This window comes from Sus scrofa, chromosome 14 (genome assembly GCF_000003025.6).
Source record: "Sus scrofa isolate TJ Tabasco breed Duroc chromosome 14, Sscrofa11.1, whole genome shotgun sequence".
Classification (NCBI taxonomy): Eukaryota; Metazoa; Chordata; class Mammalia; order Artiodactyla; family Suidae; genus Sus; species Sus scrofa.
In genome coordinates, this window is record NC_010456.5 from 43,185,713 (window position 1) to 43,201,359 (window position 15,647).

Genomic DNA, 15,647 nt, shown 5'->3' on the forward strand with positions numbered 1-15,647 from the left:
AGATGCTACAGCTCCAATTGGATCCCCCAACCCAGGAACGTCCAGATGCTGCAGGTCCAGCTGTAAAAAGAAAAAAAAAGTCATCTTTCCTAACCTATGGCTTGTGGGGGTGGCCGTCTTGGGAAGCACCAGAAGAGGTTCTAAGGCTTGAGGGTGGAGAGAAATGGGGTCACATGTTCCCCCGACTGATGCCAAGACTGTCCCTTCCTTTCCAGACAGGGGACACTGCCACATCTAATGAACAAGCCTTAACTGTCAGAACCCGAAGCCGAGGCCATGCCGCTGCGTCCCTTCCTGCACATGCCTGGGCCCTTCTGGTCGGTGGCAGGGAGAACACTGCCCAGCGCCTACCCCTCAGCAGGCTCTCCTGAATGGATGGGGCAGGAAGGCTTATCCTCCACAGGCACTGTCACCGCCTCCCAGACAGCACCTCCGGCTGGGAAAGAATCCAGGCGGCCCAGAAACATCCACGCTGGCAGGGGTTTGGTTTTGGTTTTACGTAAAAATGTGCTTTTCTTCCCATTTTTGACCCCTGCAGTAGCACCATGAATGGGGATGTGAGGCTGACCCATCTCTCCTGGGTCCTGAGTCTGAAAACATCCCTTTTCCTCCAACCCCAGGTCTGGTCTTTTTTAAAAGGACGTTTTCAAGGAAGATGAAACCATGCATTTCCTGCTGTAACTGTGGTCCAAAGCAGCATTGCTGGGTTGGGGGTTTTGATTCCTCCTTTGCAGGGGTACTTCTCCCTCTTGAAGAATCAGAAGTTCCGATCTTTAAACACCCACCCTCATTCTTTCAAGAGTATTTATCCTCCCCACGGGGCTGGTGCAGAGCTGGCCTGTTCCATTGTACGTCATCGTGTTTGCTTTCGAAGGTGATAAAGCAATAATGCAGCCAACTTTCTTTGAAATTTGATATGTATATACGTTTTGACGTGAAAGAACAGGGGGAGAGGCGTGCGAACAGTTTGCTTGAAAGTATCTGATCATCTCAGGTTATCTTATCCCTACCCAAGCTTTAAAAAAAAAAAAAAAACTCCTTGTCACCCTTGTGTACATTTTCCTGGTTCCTTTTCATCTGAGCTCTGATTTCTGTGGGGTGACCTTTGTCCCTTGACCTCAAGGGTTCAAAAACAGCAGCCCGAATGGCAGTGCCTTTCCCTCTCAAGCATCAAACCTGCCCCCTGAGAGCCTCTTTCTCCAAAGTCCTTTTCTGAGCATGACCTGAGCTGCTGGCTTGAAAGAACCGTTCCCAGTTGGCCTCAGGATAGATGATGAATAAGGGGTTTCTTCTCACCTCTTCTTTCTACCCGCCCCACCCCCCATTCTACCTGACCAGGTGCTTTTTCTAGGTCCAAATGCAGGAAGGGAGGGTCTTGCTAAAAGCCCTTCTATGGAGGGGAGCCCTTTGCCCACTCCGGGGCCTATGAACAGATGTGCCAGATGCTAGGTGATCAAGTCCAGGCTTTTACCTTGCCTCTTTTTTCCTGCCAATTCTCAGCTCATTCCCAGGAATCTCCAAGACCTCCACGGTCTCCAGTCACCATCTACTCTGTCCTTTTTGTAGGAAATCCTCCACACCTGCTTCCACCTCTTAAGCCCAAGGCTCCAGCAAATGTCTCAGAAATGGCTGGCCCACCTGTCATGTCTGGAGTTGCCATAAACCTTGTGCCAACCTTGCCTGGAAGATGCCCATCTGTGAGAGAGATGCCCAGGCCGTTCCCAGGGCAGCCCACGATTGCCGAGGGCTGTGGGGGCTCAGTTTCCTAGTGGATCTGTGCCCAGCACTTTCCTGGAGGTGGAAATTTCTCTTGATAAATCCGTTCTTTGCAAATGGTGTCAAAACATGCCTCCCTGCTCCCTGGCCCCCCTCCCACGGTCTTCATTTGTCTCCCCAACTCTTCTCCCTCCCTGATCTCCCTTCACCCCCTCTCTGTCTTGGGGGTGCAGGATGGAGACGCATCCTGTCTCTCCAGGTTAAGACCAATGCCTGGGCCCTGGAGAAGGGGCTGTGGTTCAGCACCACGGACAGTGATGGAGCCCCAAGTTGGGCGCCCACTCCCAGAATCCCATTGACTGAGCTTTGGCTGCTTGATGGGCAGTTGTTGGAACCTGTCAACTGCTCAACCTTTGTGCATCTGGAAACCTCATGCATCTGTGTCTGGAGACTTGGTCTTGCTTGATCATAGTCTGTATTCTCTTCATTCTCTGAGTTAGTGGTCAATCTGTTCCCTCTGGCCTCTTGGGAACTGCTTCAGTTGATTTTTCTTTCTCATTTTTTAAAGATCCAGTTCACATTTTATTTCACCTTTGATGTGGTGGCTTTCCAGGTCAATAGGTCTCCTTAAAAGACACCCCCCAGTGTGCTTTGACCCTGAGTTCTTTTCTTGGCAGCTTTCTTTCTTTGTCTTTCTCAAGGTGGGTCGGGCCCCTTGGTACCATCTAGGCAGCAGGAAGTAACCTGCTCTATTGAGTCAGTGTATGGATATGCACCATGCAGAACTCTCAGTTTGGAATTGGTCATGTTTCAGCCCAGGTACACCCACCAGGAAAGAAAAACACTTGAACACGAGATTGACCTGGAGGTCTTCTACCTAACCTCCCACACCCGGATTGGAAATAGAAAGTCCACTTAATCCTTTGGTGATGAGGACGTAGAAAGTCCACCCCCTTGAAACTGCGCAGAGCGGCCTCACCCTCCACACCACAGAGCGGACAATCACTTAGTGCTGGCTCCTGTGACCTATGGTTCCCATGGCCCCTGGCCCTAAGATCAGTACAATGAAGTTATCGGCAACTGATGCTTGGCACCTTTGCAGACAACTGTGTGGGCTCTCGGGGGCTAAGCAAGGGGTTGTATGCTAGTTTCTTGAGTTTGTCTGGAGCCACCTTTGGAAATCTGTCTCCTTTTAAATGAACTTAATATGCCTTAATCATTTGTATGCAATGGAGTCACCTGCCCTAATCAAGCCCTGGGCCTCTGGCTTTCTTTGGATGAAAGTTTTATACAGAATGCATCAAAAATAAGATGGATAGATGGATAAGATAGGTGATTTTTTAAAAATAGTATAATCTCTGTTTCCCTCCCTCCTTCCCCTGCTCCCCTCTTCCCCTCTGCACATCAGCATTTTGATGGCTGGTCTTTGGACAAGTCTGCATCTTTTCCCTCTGCAGTAGATCTCCTTCTTCACGGTCTCTTGCCTAATGTAACAAGCTTCAGCCTGTGAATTTCCATGGCAAGGCCTCAAAACTCAGTGTTGTAGAGAGTCCAGAGTCCCTCAGAGCTACCAGAGCAATGCCAGCGAAGCAGGGGCCTCACAGAGTTTAGAATGTTGGGGACTTTGAGTTATGCTGACCTGACAGCCTCAGGTTGTCTAGGATTCAGGGAAAGGACAATGGGATAGGGAGGGTTTGCAGGGGACAAACCTAGTCACATGCTTTCAGACAAACGTGTTTTCCTTTGTGTGTCCTGGGAATCGAGGCCAATTCTTGGTATTGAAATAGGCGTAAGCCTGAGGTCCTCAACTTTAGAGGCTGTGCAGGGGATTTGGAAAAACCTCAGGCATGATGTCCGTGAAGGCCTCAGCTGCTCCCGCCTGGTGCTGGCAGCTGCCTTGTCTACTTCTGCTTTTAGGTTTTTCAACTCGATGCCCCCAGACCGCCCCAGGAGCTGAAAATCAGCAGGTGTGTGCTTGGACCACCTCCAAAACAAAGTGCTATCTTAGAGGTGACTCTAAGAAGTCACACGGAATGAGAGGGTCCCTAAGGCAGCCTCTCCCAGCCTCCTCCTCTCTCCCCATGGCCTCTCCCACACAGCCCTGTCCCTGAATACAGGAAGTGAGGTAACTGTTGCTTTGTGTAAATTAGCACTTCGGGGTAAGGTCTGTGGAGAGGGAAGGGGCATGGGAGAAAAGCTTTATCTACTGGGAATTGCCCCTCCCGACTTTAAGCTGCGGTGAGTGACTATGGTGATGGAGCAATCTTCCAAAGCCTCTGACTGTGCCTTTCCTCCTCCAACATGTGTTAAAACAGGAAAGATTAAAAAAAAAAAAGACAACAAAAAAACCCCCACAGCATTGTGACTCTGTGGGATGGGGTGGGGGTAGGGACAATATTGATTGGCAGGAGTCACTTAAAGGGGGCAGGGCCCACTCTGCACGTGGAAGGGGGTCCGCTTGGGCTCCATCCCCTTAGGGAGGATGGATCTGAACTCTGTGCTGAGAAGCTCCCAGGAGTCATCATGTTGGAATTCCAAGCAAGCCAAGGATCTGGAAATGGATAGCCATGTGGAAAGCCAGAAGGCGTGAGTGTGCTGGGTCTTGGCTGATCATAGCGCCTTTGACCCCCATCACCCTTCTAGAGGTTTCTTTGGTCTGAGTTGGTTCCCGCAGGGAGGGGGAGCAGAGAGCCAGGTTCTGGAAAGTCAGCCTGAGATTTCTGGCAAGGTAACCTCTCAGCCTCTCCTCCTCATCCTCCCAGAATCTCCTTAGTAACCCTCACACCCAGCAGCCCACCATCTCCTCCTGTGAATCAGCCTGGCACTTTCTTGACAATCTCCAGTGGCATCGCACCTACTTAAAAAAAAAAAAAAAAAAAAAAAAGATGCCATTGTCTAAAGGAGAATTTGAGCTTTTTAATGATCTCATTCCACATAGCCTTATAGATCATGTAAATAGGGGGGCTGGCAAAAGTCATCTGTTGTGTTATGGAAGATGTTTTGTACTGTGTTATTTCCTGAATTATACCGATATTCCTCCAAGTCACGCACTTCCCAGATGATTACGATCCTCAAAACGCTTTGTAAGATGGGGGGAGCGGACATATATATTCGTACACTCTGTAATTTCCTCACCTTTTTCCTGGGTCCCTTCCTCAGATATTTGAGTCATGCTAGAAAAGGAACTCGAGTCTTCTGTGGGCAGGAAAGTTGAAGCGTCCTGCCAGCTGGTATCCTCGAAGTTGCCTTATGAATTCACGGGCTCTAGGAATTCTGATCGGAAGGCGGTCGACCGGCACTTTATCCAATCCCAGAAAGGATCTCTAAGTCGCGTGACTGATTATTCATCTAGAAAAACCTATATTTTTAACGTTAAAACAAAGGGGGCTCCCCGGACCTCACAGAGTATTGGCTGTCTACAAGTGCTTTTCTATTTTGTAACTGTAAAGAGGTTTCATACGCACAGAAGAAGAGCAGTTGGGAATCTGGTCGACTGCCCTAAAACAAAATGACCTTTGCATGTACAAAGATGTTGCATTCAGACTCTGAAAACAGCAAATAAAGCTTTGACGCGAGCTGCACTGGAGAAGTTGGTGTGTCAGTGCATGAATGAATGGGCTCCCCGACGCATGCATGCCTCCCCCCAGCTGAGTCAGTCTCTCCACTGTGCTGAGCTGGGGGCCAGGCAGCGGGAGGCCAGAGCAGGGGTCCCGGGAAAGGGGGCCCAATGTAGACAAAGCAGGATCTCCATTCAGCATGGGGCTGGCTCCTCATTCTGCCTCCTCCTGGCTGGGGGTACCTCTGAACCCACACAGTTCTCCAAAATGGGGGTGGCGACAGCAACAAGTGTGGGCAGCGGCTCTCAGCTGGGGGGACTGTGCCCCCCAGGCAACCTTGGGCAATAGCAGGAGACATTTTTCAGTTATCACAAGGAGGGAAGGGAAATGCTACTGGCATCTAGTGGGGAGAGGCCAGGGATGGCGCTCGACATCCAATACTGCACAGGACCACACCCCCACCCCCATGCCAGCACAAAGAATGATCCAGCCCCAAATGGCAATAGTGCCGAGGCTGGAAAACGTGGCATGTGAAATCTGGGCACATAATAGGTTTCCAGGATCCTAAAAGAACTGATGGGAGCGGGGTCGGGGGTGCGGGAGTCACCTCATCGGCTGCCCCCACCTCTGTCTTTCCCTTATCTGTCCAGCAGGTGGCGACTGCATCCCAGATTAAGGGGTTAAAACCAACTACTTTCCGTGAGCACCAGAGGGAAGTAGTCCTGAGGCTTGAACTAGCAGGCAATATCCTCAGTGATGAATATAATAAAGTAACACTGTGTTGAGTATTTTGCTTTCTGGAACTCTAGTGGCTCGAGGAGAGAGAAGCTTCTCTGTATTTACAGATGAGGAGTAACGACTCTGAACTTCATTAACAAGGTCACAAAGGTCCACCTCTTTCCAGAGTCCAGCTGTCACCCACATCTCCAGGGATACCGGCAGACTGGGTCTTATGCTGACTGGGGGATTTTAGCCAAAAATAAACCACAACAAAAGAAAACCCTCAGTTTAACATTTCACTCCTTGGCTCTCTCATGATGTTGTTCATTCAGTAATCATTAACTGCAGGTTCTCAACTCTCTGAAAGTAGAGCATTCGCATGAAACCTTTCCTGAGCCGAAATGGCATATGTTGAAGCAGTTAACTTAGGACACCCCTTGCTCACAGATGCCCGAAATCAATGGAGATCAAGCACAGCTGCTCATGGACACAGTTCAAAGCTGTGGCCCTTGATGCTGAGACGCTGGATGTAGTTCCCAAGGAAGGAGCTTGGTGGCGCCACTCACCTCTATGACATCTCGGCAAAATGAACACAAATGATTTTTTGCTTTTTGCCTTTTTTTGTAAAAGCACTACTAGTGTAGGTCTTCATGAAAGCAAAATGACTTAAAGCAAACTTTCAAAAAGCCGGGAGATTCTGTAGTAGCAGGTAAAATTATGCTTTGTTAGACACACACTCAAAATGCATGGGCCTAGGTTTTTAATCATAAATTAGGTGACAATCATGATCACCTTCATTTCTATGGAGGCTCAGAGCTGGGCTCTGCAGGCCAGCCCTCTTCCTCTCTGCTGTGTGATCCTGGGTAAGTGACTTTATCTCTCTGAATTGTTTCCCCCTCTTGAAAGTGGGGATCATAATTCCACTCCTAAAGAGAGCAGCAAGAGGACTAAACATACTGCTTGTGAAGCTGGCCCAGTGCTGTGCACACAGTAGGTCTTCAACAAATGGTTACCATTATCCAGATATGCCTTCGACACGAAGAAAATCAATCTTTGTTGGGTCTGTTACAGCATCTCGTGGAAATGTTGGGATGGATTTACACCCAATGTAAAGGGTATGTTCAAGGTGATCTGACTTAAAAGGCCACATGGCACGTGGGAAAATTGAGAGATTCCGGGCCTTCTCACCTTAAGAACTAGAGCCATTGCAAGGATGTCATGCACCCCAATAAGGAAGACAGTGGCTCTGAGAAGACAAAAAGGAAGTTGGGGAGCACTGGGGGCCTTTCCTGCCCGATGGTCCCCGCCTGGTACTGTCAGGCTTCCCACAAAGCTGATGTCCCTCTGCCCCCAGGAAGTCATCAGAAGCCATGGCTGAGGACACAGAGGCACGGGGGCCTCCCCAGGCCTGCTATTGGGATGAAGCGGTCCGGACAGAATCGGGTGGACAGGGCGCTGCCTCAGCAAGCTGGGATGTGCTGGGCTGTCAGAAAGTGCCCATAAATAGGACACTCCTTGCAGCAGCAGGCCGAGTCTGCAGACGGCGCCGGCCCCTCTGTTCTTCCCAAGGCGACTGCAACAGGTGCATTCCAGGAGGCGGGGGCAGGGAGGCTGGCCTGGACCTTGGTGGTCTCTGGGGGAGGGAGACATGCACAGCTGGCCCCCTGCACAAACTGGGGATCTACGTGAGGGCTGGAGCTGAGAGGGAGAATGCAAGAGAGTCACCAAGTCCAGCCGTGTCACAAGGTGGCCAGGGTCAAGCCCTTGAGCATGAGCTTAGGGCAGGGGCCTGTAGGAACTGAACATAGCTGGCGGGGGGGCAAGCTGGGGGCTGCTGCATCTCCTGAGAGTCTTCCATGAGCCGGGCCAGGCCCTGTTTCCTGCTGATGCTGCACACGCAGGCAGATGGCCCATGTCTATGCGTCACTGGGCCTGTGTTCTGAGTATATACTCCATGCAGCCCAGCTACCCCAAGGAACGGGAGTGCGGGAGCCAAGGCTGAGCAGCAGCCAGGTGTGGGGTGTAGTTGTGGTGCCTTCTAGACCACCGTGGATGTCTGAAATGGGCATGTGTGCATGAAAGAGACACAGAGAGGCTGCGTTTGTGTAGTGGGTGGAAAGTGACCATGTGCTGTGACCACGGGGGCTCGTGTGAGCTTGTGTGTGTGTGTGTGTGCGCGCGCGCGCCCACGTGCTGATAAACATGAGAACAGTCCCACGTGTCTGCGTGTGCGGCATGGTAAGAACCCTTCCACAGGACTACTGCAGGCCCCATGGTGCGTGACGCAGTCCCTAGGGATGAAGGGGAGCTGTCCGTCTGTCTGTGTCTTTTCGGGTATGTGTCTCTTTAAGTGGCTGGGACACAGTAAGTGCTCCATAAATGCATACGGGAGGAATAATTGAATGCAGAGAAACTGGGCTGGAACAGGTGTCCCAGGACCTGGTCCAGCATCATGCTTTCTCTCGATGTCTGTCTGTCCATCTCCCACCAGTCCATGATCTCCAGTTCCTCTTGGTCACCCAGCACAGGGCCAGGCACCAACACAGTTTTCAAGGAATCTTTGGTGAATGAAGTAATCAGTGAAAAAAAGACAACTGCTTGGGGTGCAGAGGTGGGAGAAATCCTAGTACAGGAGGTCCCCCAAAGCCCCCCCTTTGACCAGGGTCTGAAGGTGCTGCGTCCGCACAGAGCTCCAGTTGTGGGGGAAGGGCATGGGCTTTGGAGCCTGGGCCAATCCCAGCCTACCCTCCCTGGGCCTTGGGATTCCCCTCCATCAAATGGGGCTCCTGATCCCCCTGACTGTCTCAGGACTGTCTTGGGGTCCAGAGTAGGTGCTCAGTGGGTGTTTGCTGAATGAATGACTGGTTGTGAGTAACAACCACATCTCACAAGCAGCCAAGTTTTGTAGCTCAACTCTAATCGCATCAACACCTGGTTTCGCCTGGGCGCACACGGTGACCCGTTTATCTTTGATTGAAGCTACAGGTGTTCCCGGGAAGATGGCAGAGCAGCATGGCACACCCGAGCAGGCTGCAGCCGGCAAGAGCCATGGAGGCCTCGGGGGCGGCTACAAGGTACCAGGTGGGGAGGGGTGTTGGGGGATCTGGGCCCAGGGCTGCTCTTGGTCCAGTTCCTGGCCCTCCCTGGGCTTCAACAGCCCCCTCTTTAAAATGGGAATGGTTCCCACACAGTCCCCAGAGCCCGTGTGAGAACTAAATGCAGGCACCATTACTGTGGTCAACGAAGGAAGAAATCTGAGAGCTGGAATTTGGTGGCTCGGTCCTTTCTAAGCTATCCTTAGGGGCTTTAGTTTGAGATGGGGTCCAAGGATGGGTTGACCAAGGAGATAATGGGAGGCTTGAATAAGGGGGGGAAGGGCAGAGCTGCTAAGAGGCCGCCTGGCTCTGAGCCTGATTTATGGGTGAATCAGCCTTGCCCTGTGGACCCTCAGCTTCCCCTTGGGAAGAGCTGCCCAGAGGCACACTGCCCACCAGGAGAGGGGTATTGCTGCCACCCCTTCCAGGAACCTTTTGGTATCTGTGGGCTTCCCCCTGTCCACGCCAATGCTCGGGAGAAAAGAGCCAGCTGACTTGTTGAATCGGTGCCTCCACTTAACTTGTGCAGCCCAGGACGCCTTCTGAACCTCCCTTGACCTGGTATAAAATGACCAGAGCTGCTCTTCCCCAAGGACCTGCTATGAAGGACCCGTTTGTGCTTCTAGGCAGGTGAAAGAGGCAAAACCTTCCTCCATCTTTGCAGCCCCTTCCTCTGGGGCAGAGAGTCAGGTGAAGGTCAGCTGTTGCAAACTGAGGTTTTATTTGTCCTGCATAGGACTTTTTAAATGAGAAATTTCACATTGAGGAAATTACAGCTTTCTGGCTTCCCTTGAAAAGCTTAGGAAGGTCCCTCTGGACCACAGCGGCTTCGTTTCCCTACAGTCCTCCTTCCAGTCATTTTGGTCGTTTGGCTTTACTAGCTTCTGCCCTGGCTCCAGCCAGATACCTGAGTTGCAATCCTTGGTTTAATTGAGGTTCCTGAAGGCATTCTCCCCTGTGGCCACCAGGGGACAGGGCAGGGCGGGTACCAGGCAGAACGGATGGAGCAGATGTTCCAAGGAGGACTGTGCAGGACAGGAGCTAGTGCTGGGAGCCCAGCTCTGGGGCGGGGGACACTCTCAGGAGGCTGCCCTTCCAGGTGATCGTGTACGAAATGGAGAACTTCCAAGGCAAGCGGTGTGAGCTCTCAGCCGAGTGCCCCAACCTGACGGAAAGTCTGCTGGAGAAGGTGGGCTCCATCCAAGTGGAGTCAGGGCCGTGAGTACCTGGAACCCCTAGCCTGCCCTGAGCCCTCTGGGAGTCGGGAGGTCCAGGATGGAGCTCTAGATACACTGTGGGCCTTAGGCAACTCCCTTCTCATCTCGGGCCCCAGTTTTCCCACCTGTAAAGTGAAAGTGTTGAACTGCAATTCTCTAAGAATCCTCCTAGCTTTCCATCTCTGGGGTCAGTAGATGGAGAGAGAACAGACAAAGACACCCCAAGCACCTAGCTCAGTGCCAGACTTGTGGGCTTTAATAATTTTAATAATGATGACAATGTCTAAATTTTTAACATGATTTGTATCACTGAATCCTCACAACCGGCCCACTTGACAGATGAAGAAACTGAGGCCAAAGGGGTTAAGTGTCCCATCTGTGTCCACACAGCGAGCAAGAGTCCCAGCTGGACCCTGGATTCTTGTCTTCAGATGGAAAGTGCAGGCTCTAGCACTAACCACCTGGGTGATCCTGGGCAAGGTGCTTCACCCTCTAGGCCTCTGTTTTCTCATCTGTCAAATGGGGATAACAAGGATACAGAGTTCAGAAGGAGTTTTGGTAAAAATGAATGGAAAGATGCACATATATAATAGTAATAATAACAATATAATAGTAAGAAGAAGAAGAAGAAAAAATGTCTATGGGATACTTACTGTGTGCCAGGTATTGCATTTAAAATGTTTCTGAGCAGACTACACAGAGGTTACATGTAAAACGGATTCTTAGCACTATTTCCCAAGACGGTTTTCTGGCTCAGAGTCTGAGCTTTCACTATGTCCTAGTAGCTCCATCAATACCAGGACCAGGGATCAGTAGTAGGGTTAGAGGGAGGGTGCAGAGTCAAAGCTCGTGGCAGATGCACCTACAACCCCCCCCCATTAGACTTGTGTCCACCCTCACGGTAGCAGAAGTGACCCAGGCCTCTTTCCTTCTGCAGGTGGCTGGCGTTTGAGCGCCGAGCCTTCCGAGGGGAGCAGTTTGTCCTGGAGAAGGGGGATTACCCTCGCTGGGACGCCTGGTCCAACAGCCACCACAGTGACAGTCTCCTGTCCCTCCGGCCTCTGCACATTGTGAGTATACAGCTCCTGGAGTAGGACATGCTGGGAGCTGGTCAGGCAAGCTCCTTTTATAGGCTCGGCCAAGGGCTTGGCTGCTATGGACCTGGCCAGGGAAGGGCCCTCATTATTTCTGATCTAAATGATTGTGGAAGATAAGAGGAAGATGGCTATTGAATAGGCACTGGGATGGGAGCCAGGAGGCCAGGATTCACATCTTGAATTAGCCAGCAGGGCACTGGCACATCCCTCTGTAACCCTATTAAAATTATGAGCCATGTGGTCCAGTCAAAGACATACAATCTAGAAAACAGCTTCAGAAAGTAACCGCAAAACAGCTCAAGTATTTCCCTTTTGTTTCTCGAACACCTGCAGGAGATTCAGCACATGGTGAGACTTTATGTTTTGTTTTTTGTTTTTGTGGGTTTTTTGGCCACACCCTCAGTGTGGAGGTTCCTGGGCCAGGGATCAAACCCACGCTGTGGCAGCAACCTGAGATGCTGCAGTGACAATGCTGGATCCTGAACCTGCTGAGCCACAGGGGAACTTCCATGGTGACGCTTTAAAATGTCACTCTTCTCTCCCACTTATTTCACTCACTCCTCAGCTACTCCAGCCCTTTCTCCTTGTCACAATGACTGATGCTCTTGGAGGGGATTGGGAGGGGGAAAGCTGGGCAGACTGACTCTGAATCTGGTTTTGTAAAGAGAGAAAGTTCCTACATTAGTAATTCTGATGTCTAGCTGCCCACTCTGGGCCTTCGTTTCCCTCTCTGCTAAATGACAGAGTTTAACGAGACCCGAAAGGCCCCCTCTTGGTATCATGGCTCTCTGGCTCTACGATTTCTAAGAAGACCCACTGTGGGGGTGGCATTATTTTACAGGGACTTGATTCTCCTCTGGAGCCTCCCTGCCCCCTGCTTTGGGCTTGGGAGCAGCTGGGTCACCCTGTCCTCTTTCCTCTAGGATGGTCCGGATCACAAGCTGCATCTGTTTGAGAACCCAGCTTTTGGGGGCCGCAAGATGGAGATAGTGGACGATGACGTGCCCAGCCTCTGGGCTCATGGTTTCCAGGACCGTGTGGCAAGCATCCGGGCTATCAACGGAACGTAAGGGGCCCGAACCCACTCTTGCCCCTCCTCTGTCCTCCAGTCATGCCTTTGGCTCCCAACAGGATCTCTGCTCTCACTACACAGCTGCCATTTCCTGCCCCTCTGGGTCTGACGCCCTTCATTCGAGTCAGAGCCCCTCCCCCATCCTTGCTCAGAGCCCCACTTGAGAGCTCCCATGATGTGGATGTCCACTGGCTTGCATTCCTGCACCAATGGATTTCTGAGAAGACTTGACTTATAATTTTATCTTTTTTTTTAATCAAGTGAAATCTATTCTCTCTACCTATCTTCATCAAAATCTCTTCACTCCTTTTCTGAACATCCTCAGGCCCTTGAATTCAGATTTTTATTTCCTTTTCAATCATCCTTCTTTATCAAGGGGCCATGCAGGTATACAGGTATCATGTGAATAATACGTAGGAGAGCAGGCTTATCACCTCCTTCCTTCTAGGCTTGATATCTGTTCATACAATCTTGGGCCCACCTTCCCTTTATCCATCTCACTTGTGGGCTTGTGATCTGGGGTTGGGCCTTGAAAAGTGCCACCTCTTCCCGTTAATAACTTTTTACTGAGCATCTGCTATGTGCAGGGTATGGGGGCAATAAGAACTATACAACTCCTCCCTCAAGAATTTCATAGTCTTATACAGAGACAGACAAGCAAGCAAGTATTCACGGTTTGTTGTGATCAGAATTATGATGGGGGACACACAGGGGCTCGGGGGGAACTGAGGAAGCACTTGATTCAGTCTGGGGGAATCAAGAAGGGCTTTTGGAAGGAAGAGATGTCCAAATTGAGATGTAAAGGATGATCATGAAAGAGGGGCCAAGATAAGGGTAAGGCAAGGAAAAGCATTCCAAGCAGAAGGAACAGTGTGTAAAGACATGCCATTTCAGGGAGAGTAGAATAAGAAAGGCTGGAGTGTGGGGTTTAAAAAAGGAATGCGAGCTACCGCTAGAGATGTTTGGTGAAGGATCTTGTGAGCAGGGCTAGGAGTTTGAATTCATCCCCAGGGTACTGGGCAGCCAAGGAGGGATTTAGGCAGGTAGAGAGCCAGGTTAGATGCTGGCTTTAAAAGCCTTGGTCTGGCTGGAGGCTAACCATCCTCAGCCCAACCTCGGTGTCCCTGCAGGTGGGTTGGCTACGAGTTCCCTGGCTATCGCGGGCGCCAGTACGTGTTCGAGAGGGGCGAGTACCGCCACTGGAACGAGTGGGACGCCAACCAGCCACAGCTGCAGTCGGTGCGCCGCATCCGCGACCAGAAGTGGCACAAGCGGGGCTGCTTCCTCAGCAGCTGAAGGGCGCACAGGCCCCAGTGGCCCAGGCCCGCCCTGGGGGGCAGCAAGGGCAAGAAGAGGAGGCTCCAGGGCCAGGGTGAGGGCCTGCCTGACCCCCCTTCCCCAGAATCTGCTCAATAAAGCCTGGGGCCGGTCCCCCACCTGCCATGTTCCTCTGCGTCACTTCTTGAGGGGGCGGGGCCCGGGGTAGAACCAGAGAGAGGGAGGGGCAGGATGAAGGAGGCTGCGGCTGGAGGGATCTGAGAGCCCCAAGGGAGGGCTGTGAGCGGTCCTTCTACTCTAGGCACTAGCCCTCATCAGGGAGAACCACTCACACACCCTACCGTGGTCTTGGGTCCGTCTGTCTGTATCTCCATCTGTCAGTCCATCCAGTCATCCACCTAGTCTTTCCATGTTCCTATGTTTTCTTCTTTCCATTGACTTATCCATCCCTCCTTCTACCCCTCATCTTTCTATCTGTTGTTCCATTCATTTGTCCAGTTCTTCCTTCCATCAGTCATTCATCCACCATCCCTCCCCCCTTCTTCCTTCCATCCGTCCATCCATCCATCTGTCCATCTATCCTCTATCCCTCCCTCCACCCCTCCCTCCCTCCATCCAACCATCCTATATATACCCTTCCCATCCATCCACCATCCCTCCACCCATCTATCCTATATCCCTTCCTACACCCCCATCCTTCTCTTTCTCCCTTCATCCCTCCCTCCATCCCATCATCTGTCCTTGCATCAATCCTTTCAGCCATTAATCCACCAATCCTTCCTATCAATCCCTCCATCCACTATCCATCCATCAAATATCCTTCCTTCCACCCCTCCCTCCATCCTATATCCTTCCCATCTATCCATCACTCCTCCATCCAAAATCCCTCCATCCATCATCCCTCCACCCATCTATCCTATATTCCTCCCTCCACCCCCATCCCTCCCTTCCTCTTTCCATCCATCCCTCCATCCCATCCATCTGTCCTTGCATCAGTCCTTTCAGCCATTAATCCATCCATCCTTCTTTTCTATCAATCCCTCCATCCACCATCCATCCATCCAATTTCCCTCCCTTCCTCCATCCCATATCCTTCCCATCTATCCCTCCATCCATCCATCCATCCACAATTCATCCTATATCCTTCTCACCCATCCATCTATCCCTCTGCCCACCCACCATCCTTCTATTTTTGCATCAGTCCTTTCATCCATTAATCTAGCCACATTTCCATCCATCTATTCTCCCTTTCTCCCATTGATCTATCCATCATCCCCCATCTGGCTCTCTTAATCTCTATTTTAATTTGTTTATTCAGCAAATGCCAGTTCTTGTTCAAGGCCAGAGGACACAGCAGTGAACAAAAAGCCCCAGCCTCACAGAGTCCACTTTCTGAGACAGAACATGAAGAAACAAGTAGAGTTGGAATCTAACATTAGGAGGTGGTGAGGGCTAAGGACAAGAAAGTGGGGTACAAGGATGCAAGGTGATGGGGTGGTGGTCAGAGAACTCTTCTCTGAGATGGTGACATTTGAGCTCATCAGACCTGAATGAGCCACGAGAACATTCCAGTGGAGGAAGCACAGGTTCGAAGGTCGTGGACAGCAGTGTCAGCTGAGTGATAGAGACACAGTAAGGAGGTTGGTAGTTAGGGCTCTACGGACTCTGGAAAACTGAGTTTGAAAGGGCAAGACATGGTCTACCTTTGGGTTTAATAGGATTGCTCTGGCACAGAGCAGAACGATGGGGCCAAGGGGGAGGCAGGAGACCAGCTGGGAGGCTTCTGCAGAGATCCAGGAGAGCTGTGACCCCCGACACTCTCTCCTCCATGCCTCAGTGACTGTCCCCTGCCCAGAGGGCTTCTTCAACCTCAGCTCTGGGGCTGAGCCTCCCTC

The 15,647-nt window shown here is 51.2% G+C and overlaps 2 protein-coding genes across 3 annotated transcripts in view; both read left to right on the forward strand.

Moving 5' to 3' along the window:
- The window catches only part of KIAA1671 (KIAA1671 ortholog), a 202,217-nt gene extending 198,166 nt beyond the window's left edge, over positions 1-4,051 (forward strand). The window contains 1 exon segment of the mRNA XM_021073316.1: positions 216-4,051. The gene's annotated coding sequence lies outside the window, so the exon portion shown is untranslated.
- Positions 5,295-13,919, forward strand: CRYBB3 (crystallin beta B3). Of its 2 annotated transcripts, none has more exons than XM_005670763.3 (6): positions 5,295-7,575; positions 8,973-9,067; positions 10,188-10,306; positions 11,243-11,375; positions 12,326-12,468; positions 13,605-13,919. In XM_005670763.3, exons 2-6 carry the CDS (start codon positions 8,993-8,995, stop codon positions 13,768-13,770), a joined length of 636 nt encoding a protein of 211 aa, XP_005670820.1. In that variant the 5' UTR covers positions 5,295-7,575; positions 8,973-8,992; the 3' UTR covers positions 13,771-13,919. The 2 variants fall into 2 exon arrangements, with proteins under 2 accessions (XP_005670820.1, XP_001929508.1); XM_001929473.5 differs by having other exon boundaries at positions 8,979-9,067.